Source organism: Cephus cinctus, unplaced genomic scaffold (assembly GCF_000341935.2).
Source record: "Cephus cinctus unplaced genomic scaffold, Ccin1 Ccin1_scaffold0689, whole genome shotgun sequence".
In the NCBI taxonomy this organism is placed as follows: domain Eukaryota; kingdom Metazoa; phylum Arthropoda; class Insecta; order Hymenoptera; family Cephidae; genus Cephus; species Cephus cinctus.
The window spans coordinates 1,123,439-1,148,783 of NW_014333312.1; the positions used below are offsets into that span (position 1 = coordinate 1,123,439).

Below are 25,345 nucleotides of genomic sequence, written 5' to 3' on the forward strand. Positions count from 1 at the left end.
AAATAAATGTTGGTAGCCTGTCAATCAGCGTCAATTTTTCTAAGAATTTCCGGCAGGGGGTGGCAACTCCCACGATTTTTCGTGTTCTTCGTATAGTTTGCTTGACTCTACTCAGAGTAGGTAGTGCTGTTGAAGCAAATGTAATAGACCAATCGTGACCGAGGACGCCACAGCATACCGCCACGCGTTGCCATGTTGTATTTTTCTGTTTCCTGAACATTCGTGAGGAACTGATTTTGTTTTTGTGAGGAAATATTAAGTTTGTTGAAATATAGTGCGCTTATAATTAATATTTTTGACATCTAGTTTACAGGTAAGTGATACAAATACCTGCACAGACAGTTAGTATATCAATAGAGTTGTTTAATTTAAATTTATGTTGTTTACAGAAACTTCCTAATGGTTCGAAGTTGCTCTGTTTTGGGATGTCCTTCCATGGCTAATTCGCCAAGTCATAAGTTCCCGAAAAATCCTGACCAGTTTAAGATATGGAAAGAAGTGATATGGTCACCAAAAATTAGCGATTTGAGCGATAGTGCTTTACATAAATCTGCAGTGTGCTATCGGCATTTTAAAGACAGTGACTACCTTGTGGGATATAGCTCGCGTAAACTCAAAAAAAATGTCGTACCATCATTAAATTTACCTGATGTCTATCTTGTCTATGAAGAAGGAGATAAGGTATTCACTTTTGTCACTTTTCTTATGTATAATGTTCTCTTAGGTATTTCAAATGACGAATTATACTACAACATGTGTTTCAGTTTGTGAAGAAAAAAGTTATGTCTCTAAACTCTGTTGATGCCATTGAAACAGTCTGTAATATGCAGGATAATGTTGTGTCTGTAAACTCTGTCGATCCCAATGAAACAGACTGTAATACACAAATGAGTGTAAATGAATCTAATGCAAATGAGGAGCTGTTGAAACCCACTATGCCAAAGCAGCAACAGCTTGAATCGTTGGAGAAAAACTCGAAGAAAGCAGATCTAAAACCAAAGGCAAAATCCTCCATGGCAAAATCATTGAGAAGAAGACAGATTTCCACTATGAAATACTCCAAGTAATAGACAATTCAAACTTTGATGATGTTTGAAAGTATGCACCAAGGGTATGCAAGAAATTGTACCATATGCTTGCTAAAGAAAAAGCTCTAGCACAATGATATATACAAAGAAACCTTTTAATTCCATGCAATAATTTCTTGCATTCTCTTGTAGTCCATTCATGAGTAATATTGTTAAATTAGAAATGGCAAAATAAAGTATTCCAAAACACATGTTAATCGTGGGTAGTCTACAGGGCCACACGTGCAGTCTGTTAAACAATTGTTTTCAATAAAGTTTAGAAACAACCACCTTCAGTAATTGTAAATAATACTGTAGTATTACTATTAAGATACTATGAAATAGAACCTTAAAGGGATTACAATAGTTTTCCTTCAATTTTAAATTTGTGTATATCATTGGTGAACAATAAATCTATTGCAAATTGCTCGATATTGAATTCCATATTTTTATTGTTGTATATCGCTGGCTTTAACGCTAAATAAGCAGTCAGGAGCCTGCTATCAGACCTGGTGTAAACACATTTTTGACTGATTATCTGAAAAAACAAGTGGAGGAGATGGATAGCAATGATAAAATGTGTTGCTTAATGTGGAACGAAATATCGTTACAAAGCCATTTGGACTATATTAAGATCTTGGACCAAATTGTTGGTTTTGAAGACTGACACAATGCAATGTGCTAAGTTTGCAGATCATGCTTTAGTGTTTATGTTGCGGAGCATATGAACTGGCTGGAAGTTCCCATTGGCATATTACTTTTGTGATGCCCAAACTAATTCAGATCAACTGATAAAGTGCATTAAAGAAGTAACTGCCAACGTAATTAAATGTGGATTTACACCAGTAACCTTTGCATGCGATCAAGCCAAGACCCCTGAAGAAGCCGTTGATGCATTCAAAAACTATGTTTTGGAGGTACCTCAATCGGAGTGGAAAAAGTGCTACGAAAATTGGTTCAAACGCATGCAAAAGTGTATTGCTCTTCATGGACAATATTTTGAAAAACAATAAAACTAATTTTAATTGTAATTCTTTGTTTTTTCATTATTAGGCCAGAAATATAAGTAGCAACCCACGTACCACTGTATGATCCCCCATACTTTGTCAAGGGTATGCATATTAATTTGCTTTAAAGGATCTAGAGGTAGAATGTAAAGGGACAAAAGAAAAGGATAGGAAATTTGTATCATGGGATATTAGTAATCTCGCATATAAAATGGATTACTATGCAGATGATTTGTATTGAATGTTGCCAAAACTTACAGTGGAGCATGTTATACGAAAACGACTGTAAAAACCTACTCATAAGGCTTGAAGCAATATTATATGTTTATCTCGAACTGTCATGGATAAGTTGTGGGAACGATGGTTCTAAATTAAAAGAATCATTAATTAACTTCACTTTGGAGTATCAAATTAGCACAGATCGTAGCTTCATTGTCAAACAGGCATTTCGCAAGTGTAATGCTATCCGTAATAAAGCTCGTAAAACCTAGAATTTACTGTTATGTTAAAACGTTATTCCCTCATTTTCTATACATTATGAATAAGAATCTTTAAGCTTCAATAATGCAAAGCCGGTAGCCTAATGCTTTTTGAATAACTTGTTACGAACAGCCGTATTGATGTTTAGTTTCTCATTGATTACCCTGTACAGATGGCACTCGAGTACCAGTGTTCACTTTTCACAGGAGGAGAGTTGCCAACCTCTGATTTCCGATTTTCATTGCATTTAAAATAACTTTTAAAAATTTGTAAGATCTTTTGGAGTAAGGATAATAAGACATTCGTAATAATTATGAGCATTTAATTTTGGTTTCCCTGGAATTACTGGCGGTTATTTTGTTTTATGACCGTGTTAAAAAGGGTACTTTCCAATTGCACAATTTGTGTGATGTATATACGCAAATGTTAGCACAAAACCTGTAAAGAAAAATGAAACAGCAGATGTATTAAATTCACTAGGTAGATTATAATCACTCGTGTAGATTGTGCACGCAACGATGTATCAATAAATTTTCACGTAATTGGTTAAAGAAAAACGTTTGACCATTATTTATAGAAGGTATATTCATTTAAAGAGTTTCTAGTCATTCGACAGTCGGATAATTACTTCAGCTTTATTATTTATATAAGTTATATTTCGTAATAGACTATCAGCCAAAGATAAATACTTGAAATGTTTTTGAAAAAATCATTGGTTAACTGGAATGATGGAAAATGACTACGTTTACATGACAGTCATAAACGGATTTAGTTAATACCAGTTAATACTGATCGAAAGGAATTGACAGTGCGAGAACAATCATCTACATTTGTCTAGTGATATTTCAATTGGAGAGCGCCCAATAACAACAGGACGCACGGGAAAAAGGCGAACACATGATTGGATAGAAATTTCGCGCCGTCGCAACACAGAATTACCAATGCGAATTTGCTGCATATTAGGCAGTATCATAAAAACTCGCCTTTATTATGCTAAAATTTTGATCCGGACAACTTTACACAACTTTTCACTTCCACTAGAGGCTTTAGCCGTGGGCTTCAGCGTGTCGACTGATAGTGACAAGAGAGTCTCATGTCTTATTATTATCTCGTCATCAAAGTCACAGCAACATTAGTAACTAGTATTTGCCCCAGAGGGGGATAAAGCTAACAAGAAATAAGATCCCCTGAACAGTGTATATTATTATGCGCGAGACAAACGTGCGACGGTGCCTCTTATTTTTGGCCTTTATTCATTTGGCTTATCGTGTAAATCCGACTTCCCACGGCCACAATAATGGTAAAGCTCAATTTCAGTGATACATTATGTATTAAGTAGGAACTGGATCATTCTGACGATGATTCGCAATTGTTTTCATTTCTCCTTGAAATTTGCAAATTCGAATAAATGGATGAAGAAAGACGTTGATTTTCTTGATTTCTTGTGATACAATCTGTGCCATTGATGTCTGTTTTAGGATTTTTGTAAAACGATTTTTCGCGATTGCAAACGACAAGATCCTTGACTTCCTATTGATTCCTCTATGTTAGATCAGTTCTCGAAGGTCATGGATCGAGCGATCGCGCAATTACATATGTACATACGTTCTTGTATTAATTTGCTTGTACAAATTTTTCGAGTGTATGAATACTGTATTAAGGGTAAATTTTCATCAGCTCGTTATATGATATCCTTTGCAATATTGTTCTATATCTGAGAATAACAAAACAATATGTGTAATGTATGAAATATAAATGATACACAACTATGTGTTTATATGATAATATATAATATGACGTATTTCATAGAAATTTGTATTGTTATTCTTGTTTATCTTTAATATGGGAAATTGTTTCTATATATTTCAGCATTTGTGCAAGGTGACAATGATGTTCAATACCTTTTGGAAAATATTCCAATTTCCAAATATAAATGATACACAACTATGTGTTTATATGATAATATATAATATGACGTATTTCATAGAAATTTGTATTGTTATTCTTGTTTATCTTTAATATGGGAAATTGTTTCTATATATTTCAGCATTTGTGCAAGGTGACAATGATGTTCAATACCTTTTGGAAAATATTCCAATTTCCAAATATAAATGATACACAACTATGTGTTTATATGATAATATATAATATGACGTATTTCATAGAAATTTGTATTGTTATTCTTGTTTATCTTTAATATGGGAAATTGTTTCTATATATTTCAGCATTTGTGCAAGGTGACAATGATGTTCAATACCTTTTGGAAAATATTCCAATTTCCATGCACAAGGTTTGTAACTGTTTTGATTATACTTTAATTAATTATTGTTTATGTATGATTTTTCTTTTGAAATAAATTATAAAAACCAAATTTTACATTTGATAATAGGGATTCACCAATTCAGTGGATGGTACTGGGTAAGCATACATATATACATGAAACCAATGGTGAGTGGAAATAGGACAGGAAAACTATTATTTGTTAAAAGATAATATTGTGTTAACATAATCTTCACTTTCTTGCTCTGTCACTTTTATATTCGATTTTAAAAATTGTTCTACTTTCTTTTATAAATATATTTGTTTAATCTAATACTTTTGGATCTTATATTTTACCTTGTCTACATTGATTCTTATTTATTTTTAAATTACTTTCTTACTAAATCACACTTTCACAGCTTTTATCTTTCCAAATAACTGAAATTCACTAACTGGTTCTCACAGGGAAATTGTATCGTAAATCTTTCCTATTTTCAGTCAGTAAGGGTAATGGGTTGAAGTTATCTTGTCTGATAAACCATGCAAATATTTCTTTTAAATTCCTTTTAAGGGACCCTATATTGGAAGAAAACTCGCAAGATTCCTTGGCACATATTCAGTTTGAGCCAAATATTTTGGACTTTAAAGAAAGGTCAGTATTTTGCATGCATGTATTGCTCATTAAACTTAACTATGGTAGATAAATGTATAATCGCGGAAGTATCCATGGTTATTTCTTTTTATTAGACAACTTGGTGTACCCCATCAAGAAACCGTGACGCTATTCAATAGAGATGAAAACAGAACAATTCACCTTTCTGCCATCTCTGGTAATACACAGCACTTTCATTCATCCTTTTTTCAAGACAAGGTATGTCATCTTTCTCAATTGAAAAGTTACATAATTGCTATTATACTTTCTTTGGAAAATTCCATATTTTGTTAATTAGGTAATCCCACCATTGGGAAACACATCATTCAATGTTGTCTTTCTTGGTCGGGAGGAAGGTGAAATCGACAGTCATCTTTTTATTCACACGTCGGACGGTATGCTCAAATACCAGGTACAATTATTTTGTTAAAACATCCATTAAAAAATATATCATAAAATTCTATTTATTCTGCTTTATACTAATATATCTATTGCACCAGGTCAAAGGTATCAGCATCAGCAGTCCTTACAGATTACGACCTGTAGTTGGTGTGAAATTGCCATTAAATGCTTCTTTCACCCCTTTAATTTATATGCACAATCCTCATGCCGAGGCTATGCAGGTAATGAAATAGTTGATATTAGGATTTTGTTTTAATTTACAAGAATAGAATTCCTATATTGAATTTGATTAAAGGTGGTTGAGATATATAGCAGTGGTGGTGAGTTTCAATTAGAATTGCCATCGGGTCAATCGGAGGGACCCCGTGAGCTATGGGAAATTCCACCATACCAAACAAAACCAGTTATCCGATTGCGTTTCAATGCGTACACGGAAAAGAATCACACGGCTTATGTGAGGTGATTACGATTTTTTAAATGCATAATTGATAACATGATTTTTGTCTAATATGCATTTTTTTAGATTTAAGGTAAATAATAGCGCAGAAGTGCTCGTGGTGACTGTCGAGGTTGAGGTCAGTAGCGGGGCTGGTCTTCATTGGGGTGGAAGTTCCGGTGTTGTAAACTTTGGTATGGGTGGTTCTTTACAACCACCAATTCATTATCCAATAGCACTAAAAAATTCTGCCAAAAAGTCTGTGAAAGTTTTGGTGAGCTTTCATATACAATAACAGTCTAATTCTAATTAACTTTCCGAATTTAAGTTTATACTTACTTTTATTGTTTATTTTTCCAGAATGTAATTAGTACGCCGGTTTCGAAAGCTTTGAAGATTAATTTCGAACCAGTCGTTATACCTGGCGATACTGAAATACCAATATCTGTGGGAACTTTAGTGTATGATTGTAAGCATTATTTTGTTGGAACAACATGCTACATCGAATGACTCATTTGCGACGTATGCGCATGATTTTTTTCTTAGGGAAGGCAGGTCTGGATTTACAGCATTTTAAAGGGAAACTGATGATAAAAGGCGTTGGTCCAGGGGGATCGAGTCAAAAATTAGCAATTCCTTGGATAGCTGAAGTACTTCCTGGAGGATTAGAAGTGAATACTTCGGTGACACATTATTGCTCGCCGTTTTCGAGTCAGCCCCGAAACTTCAGTGTTGTTAATAAGTTTCGGCAGCCCTTGGCAATCACAAATGTTTCACTGTCATCCGAAGCCAAATCTCTCTTTACAGTTAGTAAAATGCATTTCTAACCTGATCGTGTGCGGCGTAGTAATTGATTAATTATGAATTCGCTTTTTATATTAGATCAAGAATTTTATACCAAGAGTTCTGAAACCAGGACAGAAAGTAAATATTTTTTCTCTACTCTTGACCAATGAAAGAAAGTCAGAAAACCCAAAATTGGAATCCTCAATTTTAATTCATTCTAATGTGTCTACGACTGAAGTTCCTCTCTTGAGTTATGACGGAAAAGTTCGGAAAATAATTCCCGGCGAAAGAGAGGCTGATAAAGGAACAATGAATTTTGGAACTGTTGGCAGTGGTACAGAAAATGAGGCAGTATTCGCATTAGAAAATCAAAATCCAATTAACATTGAGCTTCATGGCTGGGGAGTAAATATGCCAGGAGCTGTTTTAGAATTAATGGGATGTCAAAGTGGGCCGACCGATTTATTTAACAAAGGATTCCGTAATATAACAGTATGCAGTCAGACTGGCAATGTAAGTCTACTATAAACTAATATAGGCATCTGCTTAATATGGATATTAAAATCCATTTGATTTTCAGCAAAATATCAAACCTGGGTACTTAGCTATTTTTAAAATCAAAGTAAAAACTCCAAATGTTGAAGAGGATACGATTGTTGGTGATGTTTTTGTGAGAACGACTTACGAGAGACTCACAGTACCAGTTTACATGCGAGTTGCACATGGACGAATATCATTAAAGAAACTCACATTCACCGATTGTTTTCCTGTAAGAAATATTTAATAGTCTTCAAAGAAATTTCTCTGAGCGCAAATTGCGGAATTTTTGAAAGAAAGTTCATTATATCATTGAAAAAAGGCATCCAGCATCAAAAAGTATTTTCAGTGAAAGAGGAAAAGCTGGGTCTATGAAAATGAAATATATCCAAGAGAGTGATTGTGCTTGGTCAAAGTAATTCAATAGGAATTTCGTTCTTCGTTTTATTTCATACCGTAGCATTGATTGTCATTTATTTGTTTACAGGGTGCCATTTGCATGCAGCAAGTAAAGGTGCATTCAACATTTACTAGGCCAATGGAAGTTACTTTTATAGCACCTGTGCAGAAAGATGATCGCATTAAATATGTACCATTGGAAGAGACGACATTGCCTGTCATTTCCAAAGGCGAAAATCACGTTGGATCGATTGCTATTGATCCTTTGATTACTTGTAAAAATCATTGCTACCTTGGATTGTGCTTAAACACTAGTGGTAATTCCTGAGCATTTATAATATTTACGCGTTTTTGAGCATTGACGAAGACATCAACTTTTTCACAGCCGGCAGTCAATGGCTGAATACGATAAATCTTCCATCGCACACAAGAGATTCGGATTTGAACTTATTGAATACTCGTTACTCGCGATATTTGAATTCAACTGGCGGTGGCTCCTGGGACAATATCACCATGAGATTGGATACGACTGAAGTTCGTGGACACAAGTTCTTCGTTAATATAAAACCATACTGGCCAAGTTTATTAGGAAATTCAGGAAACTCAAAAAATCGGAGTCTGGTTATGTTCCCATTAACTCAAGTTGGCAATACGTCTTATAAGAGTATTAAAATCCATAATCCCAGTTCCAATTCTTTGCTCGTTCAACTTGTTATGGATTGGAGCTATCCACAAGGAATGAGATTGTATCATTCCTTACCAAACAAGTAAGTTTTATATATACATATTAATATATCAATTAATTAACATCATTTGTATAATAATTTTATATTTTTTGACAGATTTAAACCAATTTGTCTGGAATGTCCTTCAACAATTCCTAATGAATTTAAACTGGAAGATATCCCAGAGGATAGAGAACTTTTTCAAAGGACTTGGAACACTTTTGCACCCGTGCAATCGCTTCCGCTTTATTTGAGTCCAAATCAATCGAAAACTGTCCGAATTTCTTATACTCCTTCTATGGCAAGCTCATCCTCGACTCTTTTATACGTGAGGTAAATGTTTGCAGTTGGTTCAAAGAATTAAAAGATAGTTAGGAATTGTTTCTTACATTCTTTAGGAATAACATGACGATTTTGGAAGTTGTACGACTTGTGGGTCGCGGCGCCCATGCTCAATTTAAGTTTGGAAATCGAAAGCCGGGCTCTACTACGCCTTTACTATTCGAGCTTGCCGACAGGCACTTAAAAGATTGTGAACGTAAGTGCACAGTTAGCGAATTTTTATTTTAAAATAGTCAAATGACTAAATCTTTCTGTTCAGGTGAGCGTTTACGTAGAAATCCAGTGCCAAATTTAACGGTAAAGCGATCTTTCACAGCACGAAACACAGGAGAGCTATCAATTGACATACACGGTTTCTACATAAGCGGTTTACGCTGCGAAGGATATGGTTTTAAAGTACTCAATTGTTCGCCGTTTAAATTGAATCCTAACGCAACGCGTAAGATCGACATAGCTTTTACACCGGATTTTACGCTATCGCGTATCGAACGGGAACTGTTGATTTTGACAAGCCTTGGAGATGTCTCTGAGGATGTTAATGAGAACGGTGTCGCTAGATTAACATTACTTACAACCGTTCCTTCTCACTTTCTGGAATCCTGTGCTGGTGTTCTTGTACGACCCTCGTGGGAAAGAGCGATCCATTGGGCGGCCATAACTTTAGCTGCTATATTACTTACTTGTATCCTTGCTGTATCCTTTTTGGAGGCCGACAGGATACTTCGTGGTACCTTGGCTAACTTAGCTAGGGCAAGTCCGGTGCAGCCTCCTCTAGATTTAAGACTCCTTGCAAAGGAAAAGGATGAGAGAACACGTTCTGCATCGGCTCCATGTAAAAAGGATGATCACTTAGATTGGAGTATTATGAATGTCAAGAAAAAGGATAAGGAAAAGGATTCGAAAGGAATAAAAATTCCTGATTGGACACCGGAAGAAGAACGACGATTCAGAATGGACACGGAAAACAAAGAACCTTCTTTTAAAAAGGATGAGGACTCTGCTAGCAATGGGAGTAAAAAGAAGAATGGCAAGAGACAGAGTTCAGGGCAAGATCATGAGAATTTTGAAGGGCTGGTAGTTCAAGATAATTTAATATCATGTACGGTCGAGAAAAAACCATTGAATACTTTAAAAAGTAGTCCTACGAGTAATCGGAGAAGCCAACAAAATTCGAAGAGCAATTCTACGAAGGAGGAATCTAAACCTGTGGATGAAGAAGTGGTAGTGGATACTATCAGTTCAAATTTCATAAACCCTGTCCGGGAAAATAAAATGGAGAATAAAAGAAAACAAACAACTTCAAATGGTAATTCTCATGTACCTTATAAAAAATTTGATACAAATCCTAGTCAGAAAATTGTACAATTCTCTGAAGAAGAAACATCTTCAACGACTACAGAGAGTTCAACTCACGACGATCCAGTTCCGTTCAAGGACTGTGAACGAAGTTATTCAAAACCTGAAAAGATTCAACGTAAGCCAATGATTAAGAAAACAAAACAGCAAAATATTCAGGTTGTTCCGTCGATAGACTATCGTGATAATTACGAGGGTGATTGTGACGACGATGACTACGACAAGGAAAGGCACGAGAATCCCAATCGTTGGAAAACAAACACAAATCGCACCACCACAAAACATCATCACCATCAATCTCGTTGTAACGCAGAACTCTCATTTAAGTTACCAAGACAAATAAAGAATCCACCGAGAAAAGAGAAGGCTTCACAGAAGAGACGGGCTACGGAAAAAACACACTCGAAAACACTTGGTCTTAATGGAAATTTAAGTCAACGAGATGAAATGAGACAGCCACAGCCGACGTTACCGTCACCATTGCCGCCACCACCTTCGTGCTGGAATGAAAACCGTGCAAAGTTCAGTGACGTTGTGGCACGTAACCCGGAGGCGATATCACCGACTTTTTCAGGGTTAAATAAACCCTTACCTACGAGACCGATTAGTCATGACATTACTGGAGAATTTTCTACAGAGGCAAATGTCACGGGTGATTGTCTTGCTCGACCTTCTGCAAGAGAATTAATTCAACCTAATGTTAAAACACTTTTGGGACACCACTCTCAGGATAAATTGGAAAAACAGGATGGCTTATTTGCACAAAGTAATCCACATGCGAACAGTTACTTCATCAACACTTTCAATGAGCCACCGGTAAGTGATAAGAATCATTAACGTTACTCTGAATATTCCGAATCTATTATTTCATCTACTGAATATTTTTTAACGAAGTTACAGTTTGAACCAAAATTGGTACCTTTTACCGATTTACCGGAACATAATGGCAATCTAGTAGATACTAATGCTACACTGGTGCAACAACTTCCAAGAAATAAATTATGGAATAATGACAGTCTGTCAATGAATATATTACCAGATAAAACTAACAATGCGTTCGACATCGATTCCTCAAATACCGCCGATCAGATAACTAATTTTCTGGATGCTCTAAATGGTTTGTCCTCCTTGACTTCGATAGATATATCCAGTAGTGTTGATAATCCGGCGTCCTTAGATAATTGGGTTACTGTCGAAACCAACTGGGAACCACTCTATACGAGAGGTGCCGTCGGCGAGGAACGTTCTGGTGCATGGGGAGTAAATACAGGTGGTGTGTGGGCTGCTGCACCTTGGGGTGCACCAACACCACCATCGAGTGAATTACAACCCTCAACAGCACTGCAGCAGACCGAAACTGATGTTCAGGTAGTTACTTATATTCAATAATGGATACCAATTTTGTTTGCTTTCCTTATTTACCTTCGTAACATTTTATGCATTGTTTAATTAATTATTTATTTGGGGCAAACTATTTTACAGGAACGATCAGGATTCGATCCCTTTCGATCTCTCAGTACAATATGGACACCCTCGTCAACGGACTCCTGGAAACCGAAAGAAGGGGACTAGTGATCACTTCATCAGAGCAGTTCCGATTTTTAATCGAGATTAAAACACCCGAAGCTATATTGATGTAAAAATCATATAGATCTGTTCATGTTAATTCTCATGCTGTTTACCACACATTAACTAATTTTTTTAATGATTCTAATTAATTTTCAACCAGTCCCGCTTATCGGAAATAATTCGAAATTGATGATGGATTAATTACATGAAACGATCGCGAGGATAATTGCGTTAATATTGTACAGATTTTTTTAGAAAACGTTACTTAAAATGTTGTCGGAAAGACTTTTTGAATCAATGTAACCGACTGTTAATTATTTTTGGAATAATAATTCGGATCCTGTATTTTGTACTTTGAAGTGGCTTGAATCACTCGAAATTTGCATGTCTGCTCATCTAAGTGACATGCATTCTCATGACTTTCAGCTGTTTCATACTTCTGATCACCGAATCGAATTAAGAATAATTTGTACAAAGGGCACGGCAAACATTCAGCTGTACCTACTTTGTAAGACTGCTAATTGTTGTGTTTGAATAAAGAAAGCTGTAAAGCAATACCAATCAAGTAGTTTTGGATTAGATCCTTTATATTTTCACTCACTTGACATGATGATCATACATTTGAGCAAAAGGTGTAGATTTAGCGTAATAGGAATTCGTGTAATTGGAGTCTCAGATTTTACGAATAGTATCAAATATAAAACGATTTAGTATAAAATATTGTCAATCGCGACAGTAGAGTAGCTTATAAATTATTAATAAATATAGACACAGTGAAAATTTTTGAAAAGCATCGTTATCGCTAAACAATTTAGTAAAAAATGGATGCTAAATGAAAGTCATTCGATAACCTGGGGTGGTCCTGGGTAATGCACAAGATTTCGTTTGCTGAATCCTTCTAAGAAGCATCTAAAAATCAAAATTAATATTTGAATCATTTTAAATAATTAAAAATATTAACGTAATTAATCTGCATTACCATATTATCTTCTTGAATTTTTCTTTGCAATTTTCTCCGGTTAATAGCAGAACTACTGGTTCTTCCAATAGCGGATTGCGATGCAACATTTTTAACTTGTGGTTTATGATGAGACATAATCTTTCTTAGCAGCAATTGATTTTCCCTTTCAATTTTTCGCATTTCCTCATTGCTGAAACTCATATTACGTCGACCACTACGTAGTTGCCTTATATCTAATCTGGACTCCTCGGTGAGCCGGAGCAATTTTACGTCATCCTCTAGAGATTGAAGATCCTCTTCAATCCGAGAATTGCTTCGAATTTGACGTCGCTGCTGCGTTGTTGTTCGAAATGAGGAGCAATCGCTGAGAGATGAACGCAGAGTTACGTTTGTCATTTCTGATTCTTCTTGATAGGAATCATCAGAGCAAAAGGATTCAGATTTGTAATCTGACTTCTCATCCAGGTTATCAGCATCAGCCTTCTGCAGAGAAGCTTAACAGGTCAGAGGGTACATTGAACAGTTAGCAATAATAATGATTAATATTTTCGATATATTGTTTGTTACAAACCTTGATGATCTATTTGCCTTTCTTTATTATCATCATTGCTATCCAAATTTCTTGAAGTTTCTAATTCTAATTCCTCTGTATTGTCCATTGATAGAATTCAATAATATTCTTTTAGAAAGGATCAGTATGTTCTTACTAACCATGGAAGAGTTGTATTTGACGTGCCTGTGTAAATTGTTGCACCTTGGGAGTAAATAATTAAAAAGACGTTACCCTGGCAACGTGATCGATTTCATGTAGTCATTTCGTTGCTACCTTTGAACTATTGATCGTGTGACGATCAAGTCAGTTTCAATATTCTTTTTACTATGCTCTTAAAGAAAACTGTTCGGCGTATTTGTTTAATAATTATGAACAACAAAAATTGTAATAATTAATTTTATTTTTCTATGATTAATACATATTATACAGATGTTTGTTTTTGATGGAATCATGTTTCATACCACTTGGATTTCGTTTGAGGTACAACAGTCAATTTACTCTTATATTTGTTCACCAGTTTGTCAAAATTTGCGTCTTCTTTATTGACTTTCCTCGCTCCTTGCTTTGGCTGTGAAATATTAATATAAATATAAAGCGTCGTTTGACAATTATATTTAATATAATCATAAATTAGATACCTTTGGCTCTTTTCGACTTAATTGTTGTTCCTTCTTTTTCATCTGCTTTTTTTTGGCTGATTTTACTTTCTTCTTTTCTTTTTTCAAATTTTGAAAGTGGACAGCCGCTTGGTTTTTCAAGTTGAATTTTGACCTCATTTTTCCTTGTCCGGGTTTACTCTGCGTACCAGAGTAGGAAGGTTCCTCGGAATTTTCAGTTATTGGCTCGGAATTTTCAGTTTTTTGGCCCTTCGCTCGTTTTGGATTTGAATCATTTTCTAATTTGCCGTTCTTCCGTTTCAGACCTGAATTACTTTCTAAAATATTTTTTTTCGATTTTGGACCGGAAGTTTCATTTCCCTTCGTCGTTGGCTTGTTTGCAGACCAAAGAGGATTTTTAGCACGACTATTTTCAATTCGCTTATTTTTCGCGTTGACCATCACTCGATTTTCTATAGAAAAAGCGACAATGGGCCTCTGCAGCAGAAATAAACAATAAAATGTATTGATATAATATAGAATATCTTTCGCAATTTCGTTGCACATAAATAACTCACTTTATTTGGCGAAAACACATTTGGATTGTTATTTATACTACGAAGTGCCTTAAGAGCGTCTTCATGATTAGTAAAAGTAACAAAACCAAATTCTTTCGACTTCCCAACTCCATTCGCGTCGACATTCCTTAAATCTCTCATAACTCGTGCCTAAAAGACATTCATTATGTTTATGAATAATTTAATTATTTCATGTGATGTGTAATCAATTAATATTGAAAATGTGTTTAGTTAAGTAAATGATGTACCTCTTTGATAATCGCCTTTGGCCCAGCATGATTCTTCATAATTTGACGAAGTTTCGTATCGTCCAGTGTCGCAGGTAGATTGTGAATCACCAGGCGAACTCTTGAGACAAACATATTTAGATTTCTTAACATCTGCGATTTCCATTGTTCCATTTGTAATCTTTTTGCCATGTCCGATGCAGATACTCCATTAGCAGCAGGACTGCCAGCCAAAATTGCTAAAAATTATTATGAAAATATTCATGTTTTTTAATTATTTTGTACTGCTGCTTTTTGTAGATAGCAAAATCTTACCGCCTTCCTTTACGAGATACAGATTTCTGGAATCTGTTACTTTCTTATCCTTTAAACTTTTTTTATCTTGAACATCATTTCGATTTAAAGCTCTGTGTGGATCCAAAATCTGATCATGAAGTTTCAGTTCCGTGCCGGCTGCTAGACACTTCTCAGCATCCTCAATGTTCTGAAATTGAATTTAATACAGGATTTTGAATGATAGGATTTACCAAACAGTTGCATTAATTAGAGAATCAAAAGCTTACTTGGAATTTTACGAACGCTGTCCCTTTTGAATGTTCTGTTAATGGATCCATACACACTAAAGCATAATAAACAGGTCCAAATTGTTCCATGCACTGTTTAAGATCTTCATTTTTGGCTGAGAATGGAACATTTTTTAAGAATACTGTCTTCCCTTCATTTACGTCATTCGAGATTATTCGAGGACGCGCAGGTTTGTTTTCTTCTTCTGCTTCATCTTCCTCGATATTTTCTTCTTTTTTTATAGATAATTTCTTTTCATCTTCATCATTATCTTCATCGACTTCTTGTTCAGATTCATCTTCCTCTCTAATGGAAGAATCAGTCTCTTCATCAGATACATCTTCATGACTACTAGTTTCATTGCTTTTTTCAACTCCATTCTCCGGTATTTCTATATCATTATTCCTATAAAACAAGCAAAATTGCTATTAGAAACTATGCAATAATATTGCTAAATCTCAGTAGTTTGCTAATTATGCTGTAATTAATGTTGGATATTCACAAAATCTTACTTATCACGTTTTGAAGCATTGTCTTCATCCTTCACATCATCTTCTTCTTTGATTTCCACAGTTTCTGCATTATTTTCTTTTTTTATTTCTTTACCAAACTTGTTTTTTGGTACAGCCCAATCTACAATGACAGACCTACCCATTAGTGGCTTTAAGTTAGCATAATGGATTGCTTTTGCTGCACTCTGTACAAGTTCAAATTGTACAAAGCCACAACCTATGCGTCTCCCATCAGGTTTTGTCAATATTTGAATTTCTTCAATATTTCCATACTTTGAAAAATGTTCTTTTAATGCTTCTTCAGTGGCTTGAAATGACAAGTTTCTAATAATAATTCTGGCTCTCTTTCTTCTCCTTTTTAGTTTTATTTCCCGCCGTTCCTCTTTTGTTAACGTCTTCGTTTTCTTATGTTTCTTTTCAGCATTTGCTATTTCATTGCATATGGTGACTTTTTCAGAATCTTCCTTTCCATCATTTTCTACCACATCCTCAATACCATCCTTATCTTCTCTTTCTTCTGCATTTGGTTTCTTACTTTCCTCATCAGTAGATATAACTTTTTCTTTCATCTGCTTAGAAAACTGTGATTTAGGTATTGACCAATCTGACGTAATTGTACGTCCAAGAAATTCTTTCTTATTTGTGTGAAATATTGCTTTTGAGGCATCCTCAACTCTTTTAAATTGAATAAAGCCGCAACCCACAAGACTCCCATCTGGACGAGTTAGAAGGTTTATCTCTTCAATTTCACCAAACTTAGAATAGTGCTTTCTGATATCTTCTTCAGTAACCTGTAATAATAAAGCCCACATAATTTATAACATTTACAAATGGAAAACAATTAGTAATGAAATCCGAACAAATTACCTTGAATGAAAGATTGCGAATAATAATTCTCCCTTTTCGATTCTGCACTTGATCAGCACTATATTTTTCTGCTTTTTTGGTCTGTCCTAATCTTTTTTTGTTGCGGTACACCCATGATAGTTTTTGACCAGGCTTACCTTTTCCTAATAATGCAAAAACGGAATTTTATGTGCAAACGATGAATTATAGGATTAAATATTTATTCTTAGAAGTGTGTATGCAATTACCACGATCTACTTTTCCCATTTTTCGAGAGTTTATTATAAATACAATTTGATTAGCGTTAACCACTTGACAGGTGAAAATATATCTTTCTCTAATCTAGAGGTAATAAATAAAGTTCAAGTGAGTATATAATTATATAAAGTTTTCCATTTTTGAAGTTTCAATAATGCTTATGTTTATGTCTAAAGGAGGTTACTCCAACACGTGTACTTGGCATAAGCTATGAAAGAAACATTTACCAGAGAAGAGTAGGAAGATTGCCGATGGGCTGATTTTCTTGAAACCTATTTTGTTTTGGTGTCGACGCGCCACTTAAGCGGAGGGCCGTCGAATCATACCCACGTTTTTGATTGGTCGAGTGTATATAGATATACTACGCGTCATATTTATCTCTATTGAACATAGGTAAGATTACAAAGCGAAGATTGAACGCAACTGCCATCTAGTGATTCCAGAATCAATCAAATATACAGTTACATATATATTTTTGAAGATTGATGGATTATCGGTCTGTTGTCTACTGCTTGCTACTGTGGACTCTGTATTACAATATCTAACGGATCTATCAGCTGTCAAAAAATAAAATTCGTTCCAAACGAATGTAACGATTATTCAACAGCTGCAAAATGTCGTGTTATGATTTTATTATAAAAAGGCTATAATAGAACTCGCGAAATATAGTGATACACGCAAAAAATTATATACCAATAACTTATTTAATCCGCAATATTTCACTCAGCAGGTCCTCTAACAATAATAATAATGAACACGATGGAACTCATAAAAACGCCAAAGGTTTATAAATTATGAATATATAATACTATCAATTATGTCATTTTTGATTTTCAATAATATATTTTTTATGCAGGTAGAAAATGTCCGTATGCTGGATAAATACAGTAATAATCATACTGTTGGCACCTTGTACCCAACAGCAACACATCTGCTTTTCGTAGATCTAAATGGAAAAAAAGAAATTTGGGTTAGTTCATTTCTTTAATTAATAATTTCATAAATATCCTAATTTAATATAATCTTCAGATTCTCTATATGCACGTTGCCAGTGTCGAAAAGCTTCCATTGACAACAACTGGATCACCCTTATATATAAGATGTAAACATTTTTTGACGGTGACATTTGTCATTCCAAAGGAACGTGATTGCTATGATATTTATTTGACACTCTCGAAGCTTTCTTCTCCAGGTTGAAATTTGATTTAGCTTTACTTGCTCTTTCATATCTATGTCAATATTATTTCAAGCAATGTCTAATTATTCTCGTTTGCTGTGATCTATCAAAACAGCTAGACTCGAACATCTCTATTGTTTCTACTATCAAGAAAGTGAGGATGTATTACCACAACAGGCAGGATGGAATTTTTTTGATGTACAAAGTGAATTCCAACGTCAAGGAGTTCCTAATGAGGAATGGTCATTGACTTACCTCAATAGAAATTATGAGGTAAGTTTATTGGTATCTAAAAAATTTGCATTCATCTTGAACGTTATCTCCACTTCTCTTGTTTTTTTAGCTATGTGATACGTATCCACGATATTTATATGTACCCACCAGTTGTACAAATACAGTCTTGTCAGGTAGTGCTAAGTTTCGGAGTAAGGGAAGATTGCCTGTGCTAACCTATCTCCATCCGAACGAGGTCTGCACACGTTGAGTTCTTCATTTGTTATTTCTGTTTAAAAATATATAGTGGCTTTAATTAGTTATATTTGTCCAGGCGGCAATTTGCAGGTGTAGCCAACCACTTTCAGGATTTAATGCTCGTTGCCCAGAAGATGAAGAAATGCTTTATAATATTCTACATACTAATTCCAATGCTACATATATGTATGTTGTAGATACTCGCCCTAAAGTAAGTAGACTGTTCACAGAATGAAACAAATGATCCAAGAGTGTATTTTAAAAAATTTGGTATCCCAGATTAACGCCATTGCCAACAGAGCGGCCGGTAAAGGCTACGAGAATGAGAACTTCTATGACAATATAAAATTCCACTTTTTTGGAATTGAAAATATCCACGTTATGAGAGCAAGTCTGAACAAGCTTGTAGAACGTGAGTATCCTGTTAATCTCTTTAAGTAATATGCTGGAAATATAATTGATACCATATGTTATTAGTTGAAATAGCCTTAAAATGTATTTATCTCATTTCTACTTGCTAAATTTGCACTGCGAAGATAGAAGTCAAGAGTTAACGACAATTTATCATTTTAGTACAGCGGTGCACATCAATGAATACTTTTTTAAGCAATTTAGAAAGCAGCGGTTGGCTAAAACATATTCGCTCTATTCTGGAAACTGCCTGGTTTATTGCACGTGCAGTTGCAAGCGGTGTTACTGTTGTTGTTCATTGTAGTGACGGCTGGGACCGAACAGTACAAGTCTGTTCACTGGCTGCATTGATGCTTGATCCATTCTATAGGACGATCCAGGGATTCCAGGTGCTAAAAACAAAATTGTATTTACAAATTATCAAAAGCTATGATCTATATTGTTGTAATCGAATGCGTATGAAATTTATCATAGGCGTTAATAGAGAAGGACTGGCTGTCATTTGGTCATAAATTCAGCGACAGATGTGGTTTCATCGGTAGTGACGGGAAAGAATTGTCACCAATCTTTACACAGTTCATTGACGCCACGTATCAACTTCTTAAACAATCACCGACATCGTTCCAATTCAATGAATTGTTCCTTTTGACGCTGCATGATCATGTTCACAGCTGTCAGTACGGAACTTTTGTTGGCAACTGCGAGAAAGATCGGCAGATTCTTAGGTTCACATAGTTCTTCTATCGAAATATGATAATTCGTTATTTATCTTACCTATTTACTAATGAGTTTCCTTTTTAGGTTATCGGAAAAAACTTATTCTCTCTGGGGATACATTGCTAATCACGCAAATGAATATTTGAATCCACTGTATTCTTTCAGTAAGAATAATTTGGAAAGCGCTCGTGTTCTTCAGCCAAAACTTTCTGCACAATCTATCGTGTAAGATATCGATTCAACTGCTTGTATTTTGCTCACAAATAATTATTGTAATTACATATTTACTTATTTGCATCTTTACGTAGATTCTGGAGCGGACTGTATTGTCGCTTTGAAAACGGTATTCATCCACGAGAAACTTTTGATGACCATTTATTAACCCTTCACGATCAGTCAAGCTCGCTGGAAGATCACAGCAAACTGTTAATTAAGGTATAACTTCATGAAATTATGAATAATTCAGATACTTTAAATGTTTGATGGTTAATCTTGTTTCTTTTAGAGAATCAATTCCCTTGCGCAACTAGTGGGATTTCGACAACCGAATAAGCTGGATAAATTTGAAAAACTGAATAATAAATTTGACAGGGAAAGTTCATCAGAGAAAATTATTGAAAATTCTAACGATGAAGTTCGGAAGATCCTGAAGTCTGGTCAGTTAGAAAAAGAACTAAAGACAGTTGCATTAGATTGGAAGTCATCACGGAACGTCGAAGAATGTACATGCGCTACTACATTCGACGTGTTTAATCGAAAAGTACAGAATTATACGGTACATTGAAACTGTTTACCTCTCTATCATATGCTGTAACTGCTATTATTTCTTTACAGTACCATTGCTGGTCTTGCGGTAATGTTTTATGTACTCGGTGTATGGGAGCACACAGTGTACTTTCTGGTCATTTAACGGAACGTGCTGTGCCAACCTGTAAATCGTGTTCGCAAGGTTCATCGGCAGCTTCGCCAACAACATCTTAGAAGAAAGACATATTGTATCAGTACAAATAATGGATGAAGGAAAGCTAGACTAGATCCATTTTAAAATTGTAAAGTCTTTTAATTAAATATACTGTAAATCTTATCCTTAAAATTCGATAGATTGACCAATGATTAAATAGAAGAATCTGTCTTGATATATTTGCATATAATCTATAAGAGAGAAGAAAAAGCACTTTGTGACGAATGCACTAAGTAGCTCTGATCTGTGAAATAAATAGTAATCCGACTCGCGAATGTCAAAGAACAGGAATATATTATTTTCGAACATTGCCATTGTTTTATTAATTTACCGTATTTACAGAATCTGTAGAATAGAACTGTGCGAAATACGTACATCTCATTAGAGGGTGACTGCAGCCTTTAAATACCTTCACTAATAATTAATATCAATTAATTGGCGCTAATTAGTGCTGCCGTGGAAAATTTATGCACAAGAATCTCGCGAGGGTGTCACAATCGTTCAGCAATGTTAGATTTCATAAATGATTTATCTTTCTCACGAGTCAGGAAATCGAGCAACGAGATAAACAATAAAGTAAATTTATCTGTTATTAAATCTTAAGATTGAGTATAGATATACGATAGAATTGACTAGTTGATTAAATTAGTCGACGGTATTAGGATATCGAGATAGAATTAATAACACGTGTTTATTTCCCTCGGCTCGATCTTCTATATTCGATTTTCTAGGAGCAACGATATTGTCTTTAATAATTTCAGTATAACTTGATAGAATACTAAATAATCGTAAACAAAGATAAATGCAAATTGGTCCCTATTTGCTCTGTATGGATAATTCATGCTAATTATGTACGAAGGTTTCTTCAAGTTTCACACATTTTTATGAAGTTTCGTGAAGCTTAATTTTATTAAAGTCTCACAATTATGTAAAGTAATACTATGTCAAATTTCACTATAGGCTGGATAGTATTTCTAATAATTTTTAAGTTATCCACTGTATTGAGATTGAAAATGAACACAGACATTTTTAACAAACAAATATTTAGGGTTTCGAGAAAACTTAGAGTATGCTGAAATGACTCGAAAATCTCAAAAACCCTTCTTAATGACAAGTGTTATAGAAATAGTGTATCGATGATCGCGACGTGGAAACGAGAGAAGTGTCAAACAGCGTAGTCAATTAATTAATTAAATTACGAACAGATATATCAAATGCATTAACGTGTACGTAAATTGTCTCGCGAAATCCTTGCGATTTCTTATGTACACACTAGCTATTCTTTATCGTATCTCGAAAAGCATTGAAGCGATTCGGTCGACGTTTCCCTGCACGAATCCTTGCAGTTGCAACTACAAGGAGAATTCACTTTATAAAGGGGCAAGGAATTCTTATGCCGAAGTACAGCAGAAAATCGAGACATTTCGTGAAGTCCAATGGTACACGCACACATAATTTCAACTAACAAACTAACGGTACGGTAAAACCGCAATCCGATACGAAACCTTATTCGTATCGAGGCGAGTTGCGGAATGTGAATTGCTCGGTGGATCATCCAGCCAGGAGATCCTTGCTTGGAACTCGAATTCCTCGTATGACTATTGTCCCAGCTGGGCATCCACTCCAGGGCACTTTATTCCTTATTAGGTTTCCTTCGACGAGGACCGTCGCCGCCTGCTTGCGGCTTATCCTGAAACAGAAAATATTAGTATGGTTCAAAATATAGTTTTTTTTTTTGATAGGCAATTTTTAGTATTGGATCAGATTAGATTTTCTTATTTTGAGAATTTACTTTTTCACTATCTGTGATCTCTCCTGTTTCGCTCGTTTCGCCAGTTTCAACGTTCTCGTCGGACTCTACCTGTTCGCCTGGGTCTTCAGGTTCTTCATTCTCTTGAGGCTGATCCTCTTCTTCGTTAAGATCGTCTCCTTGCAACGGTTCCTTATCCTCATTCTTCTTCGGATCTTTTTCCTGAGGAATTTGACAATTTTTTAGAAATCGCATAACTATGAATCATGAAAATCTAGCATATTTTCAAAATAGTTACGGATAGAAGCAGCACATGTGGATTCATACCTGTTCTGAGATACAGCAGCAATAAACTAGCAATATTACAGGAATTCCAGCTACTAAAATGTACACGATCCATATCCAAGGATGTTCTGTAGTGAAGTTACCAATTTGGCGCCATAGGCTCCACTAAAAAATCGAAAACAAATTGTAGGAAGTTAATTACGGGACTTTTTAAATACAGCTAAAAAAAAGCAGAAAACTACGTCGGTGAGCAAGGTGGGCCACATATACAAGTCTACACTACTATTCGATGAGATACTAAGCGATTTTTAAACTCTTCATCGTTTTTTTAATTTTGATCTACCTCGCGCGATCGTCTGAGAAGGTACCATATATAAATGGAAACTGGTATGGCACAGTAGAAAAAATAAAGGGCCCACCAGCCTGGTTTGTGATTCATCGAACGCATTGCTCGACCCCACAAACTTTCCTAATTTTGAACATATTAAATTGTTCAGTTGATTTCTAACTTTTTCAATAACACGCCCTTCAAGAGATATTACTTACATTTTCCTCAGCGATTTTGACTCGCCGAATTTCGAAACTATCATCGGCCCATTTCCTTGCTACTTCTTCGCTGTCCGTCACAATTAGATTGTCAAAAAGAATATCTGGAGACATTGACCACAGCTCGAATCCAACAGCAGACTAAGCAATAAAACAATGTTATAAAAGTTATGAAGATAACTTAAATCTTGAAAAATATAAGATAGTCCTTACTATCGATGCCATTCGGAATGGATGCTCGTCGTTGAAGTAATCAGGGTTATGAATAAGTCTAGGCTTCCATTTTCCTTTGTAGTTTGGATTGTTAATAAGAGGAGGAAGCCATTTGCCTTTGTATCTAGGATTTTTCTTCAGCCTTTGTTTGTATGGTCCACAGCCAGGGGCGTCTGCACACTTTGGATTGGTAATTTCTGGAGCTTCCCATTCCCCATCCATATCAAGGTCCCAATCATCTGGTTTCACAGCATCCGGGTTCGGGATCATCGCAGGTTCATCCTCAAGCCATCCATCAGGCATCACATCCTCCTCGTCTACTATTTGCACTGGAGCATCCTCGTCCCAGTCTTCTGGCTTGGTCGCAAGTGGATCGGGAATTTTTTCACGATTATCCCAGTCAGAAGGCTGCTTGTCATTCGGATCCTCTATCTCAAGTGGAGGATTTACTGGTGGTGTAAAATCATCAAGAAGTGATCCCTCATTCACAGTCTTGCCATCAACTTTTACTTCAAAAGTATTGTCAGGGCGGAGAGTCAGTGTATACAGATGAGGCTGTTTATCCTTAAAAACTTCCTCCAAGCGGTCTTTCGGCTTTTTACAGTGTTTCTCCTCGATGGAGCCATTCAAGGGATTCTTATGACGGAATATAAAGTGAAGCTGAAAAGAACATACAGTCTCGATTGAATATAAACATTTAAATAAGCTTTTTTCAGTTAAAAATACATATTAAACTCTATATTACTGCAGAGACTTTTGGATTTGTTTATATATACCTTATGATCATTTCCACATTTATCCGGTCCAAACATGATAGAATATGGTGTTTTATCATGGAACTTCTTCAGATCTGCATGTTTGTTATCCAATGAAAGGAGCTTAAGGTATGCCCCACCACATTCCTGACCTTCCTGGAAATTCACTTCATATTGCACAATCAATGGTTTATCTTGAAAGACAAATGGTTTTTCCAAAGGGACTGATATGGCAGCATGACGGGCCTTGCTCTTTAGCACAAGTCCTAGATCTCCCTCTTGAATACTATGTTTAGGTTCTTCGATTATCCAAATTCCTAAATCAAATATGTAATTACTATTATTATATCAATACTTCACGGAATTAATTCACAGAGTTAAAAACAAATTTTAATATTGTACCATCATATTTTGCAATATCTTCGTCAATATCTTCTTTCTTGGCTTCAGATAATATCCATTTTTGTTTAAACAGCTTATCATCGTCAAAATTTTCAGCAAGATAGACAGAACCACTTGGTTCAGGACTCTTATAAGCAGGTTTAGGTGGGGTATCGTTGGCATCTATATCATGAACATGATTCTCACTGGTAGCAAGTTGTGCACAGAATAAGCACAGCAATGCAAGACTCGTGGCAGTATGCCTCATTTTCGGCTTATGAAATTTGCCTGAAAAAAGAATGACAATCACTAAATTATTTAATTTAAAAAAATAGTGAATAACATTTGCGTTACATTTTTTTAGCGACGCCCCACAAAGAGTAAATGCATTTGCCCGACACTTACCAATACTTCGATTACAGTTAAAAAATCTTGATACCGCAACCGGTGAGCATACTTATCGCTTTCCAGCGTATACGTTTTATTTAATTAACTAATAGTTATAATCTAATCTATTTACACGTAGGAGTTTTTGCTCTACTGCGTTCTGAAAAACGCCAAAGACA

At 35.3% G+C, this 25,345-nt stretch overlaps 6 protein-coding genes across 13 annotated transcripts; 3 read left to right on the forward strand and 3 right to left on the reverse strand.

Annotated features, from left to right (window-relative positions):
* Window positions 1–51: 51 nt before the first annotated feature.
* On the forward strand, window positions 52–1,506 carry LOC107269755. Its single transcript, XM_015743973.2, has 3 exons — window positions 52–313; window positions 390–681; window positions 765–1,506. The coding sequence occupies exons 2-3, from the start codon at window positions 400–402 to the stop codon at window positions 1,065–1,067; spliced, it is 585 nt and encodes a 194-aa protein (XP_015599459.1). The 5' UTR covers window positions 52–313; window positions 390–399; the 3' UTR covers window positions 1,068–1,506.
* Window positions 1,507–3,604: 2,098 nt separating this feature from the next.
* On the forward strand, window positions 3,605–12,578 carry LOC107269747 (transmembrane protein 131). Of its 5 annotated transcripts, none has more exons than XM_015743957.2 (21): window positions 3,605–3,854; window positions 4,780–4,844; window positions 4,944–4,972; window positions 5,385–5,465; window positions 5,561–5,684; window positions 5,764–5,877; window positions 5,966–6,088; window positions 6,163–6,326; window positions 6,391–6,577; window positions 6,664–6,772; window positions 6,850–7,109; window positions 7,186–7,602; window positions 7,670–7,858; window positions 8,114–8,342; window positions 8,411–8,792; window positions 8,868–9,083; window positions 9,149–9,288; window positions 9,352–11,264; window positions 11,343–11,565; window positions 11,626–11,816; window positions 11,931–12,578. In XM_015743957.2, exons 1-21 carry the CDS (start codon window positions 3,761–3,763, stop codon window positions 12,018–12,020), a joined length of 5,340 nt encoding a protein of 1,779 aa, XP_015599443.1. In that variant the 5' UTR covers window positions 3,605–3,760; the 3' UTR covers window positions 12,021–12,578. The 5 variants fall into 5 exon arrangements, with proteins under 5 accessions (XP_015599443.1, XP_015599444.1, XP_015599442.1 ...); XM_015743958.2 differs by having other exon boundaries at window positions 11,349–11,565; XM_015743956.2 differs by having other exon boundaries at window positions 11,349–11,816.
* Window positions 12,579–12,583: 5 nt separating this feature from the next.
* Window positions 12,584–13,798, reverse strand: LOC107269751 (cilia- and flagella-associated protein 97). Its single transcript, XM_015743967.2, has 3 exons — window positions 13,550–13,798; window positions 12,997–13,472; window positions 12,584–12,926 (listed from the first exon to the last, which is right to left on the reverse strand). The coding sequence occupies exons 1-3, from the start codon at window positions 13,635–13,637 to the stop codon at window positions 12,846–12,848; spliced, it is 645 nt and encodes a 214-aa protein (XP_015599453.1). The 5' UTR covers window positions 13,638–13,798; the 3' UTR covers window positions 12,584–12,845.
* Window positions 13,799–13,909: 111 nt separating this feature from the next.
* LOC107269748 (RNA-binding protein 28) lies at window positions 13,910–17,331 on the reverse strand. Its single transcript, XM_015743959.2, has 9 exons — window positions 17,103–17,331; window positions 16,876–17,018; window positions 16,009–16,799; window positions 15,496–15,901; window positions 15,248–15,416; window positions 14,954–15,171; window positions 14,706–14,855; window positions 14,170–14,625; window positions 13,910–14,099 (listed from the first exon to the last, which is right to left on the reverse strand). Exons 1-9 carry the CDS (start codon window positions 17,119–17,121, stop codon window positions 13,980–13,982), a joined length of 2,472 nt encoding a protein of 823 aa, XP_015599445.1. The 5' UTR covers window positions 17,122–17,331; the 3' UTR covers window positions 13,910–13,979.
* Window positions 17,332–17,349: 18 nt separating this feature from the next.
* Window positions 17,350–21,159, forward strand: LOC107269749 (myotubularin-related protein 6). 3 transcript variants are annotated; one of them, XM_015743962.2, is made up of 14 exons: window positions 17,350–17,505; window positions 17,594–17,895; window positions 17,969–18,082; window positions 18,142–18,304; window positions 18,405–18,562; window positions 18,633–18,758; window positions 18,837–18,971; window positions 19,040–19,172; window positions 19,334–19,560; window positions 19,646–19,896; window positions 19,973–20,113; window positions 20,197–20,323; window positions 20,394–20,663; window positions 20,723–21,159. In XM_015743962.2, the coding sequence occupies exons 2-14, from the start codon at window positions 17,863–17,865 to the stop codon at window positions 20,867–20,869; spliced, it is 2,025 nt and encodes a 674-aa protein (XP_015599448.1). In that variant the 5' UTR covers window positions 17,350–17,505; window positions 17,594–17,862; the 3' UTR covers window positions 20,870–21,159. The 3 variants fall into 3 exon arrangements, with proteins under 3 accessions (XP_015599448.1, XP_015599449.1, XP_015599450.1); XM_015743963.2 differs by having other exon boundaries at window positions 17,840–17,895; XM_015743964.2 differs by having other exon boundaries at window positions 17,356–17,505; window positions 20,394–20,648.
* On the reverse strand, window positions 21,145–25,343 carry LOC107269750 (calnexin). 2 transcript variants are annotated; one of them, XM_015743965.2, is made up of 8 exons: window positions 25,185–25,343; window positions 24,801–25,067; window positions 24,420–24,715; window positions 23,644–24,303; window positions 23,431–23,571; window positions 22,927–23,049; window positions 22,642–22,821; window positions 21,145–22,539 (listed from the first exon to the last, which is right to left on the reverse strand). In XM_015743965.2, exons 2-8 carry the CDS (start codon window positions 25,045–25,047, stop codon window positions 22,483–22,485), a joined length of 1,704 nt encoding a protein of 567 aa, XP_015599451.1. In that variant the 5' UTR covers window positions 25,048–25,067; window positions 25,185–25,343; the 3' UTR covers window positions 21,145–22,482. The 2 variants fall into 2 exon arrangements, with proteins under 2 accessions (XP_015599451.1, XP_024942816.1); XM_025087048.1 differs by lacking the exon at window positions 22,927–23,049.
* Between the last annotated feature and the right edge of the window lie 2 nt (window positions 25,344–25,345).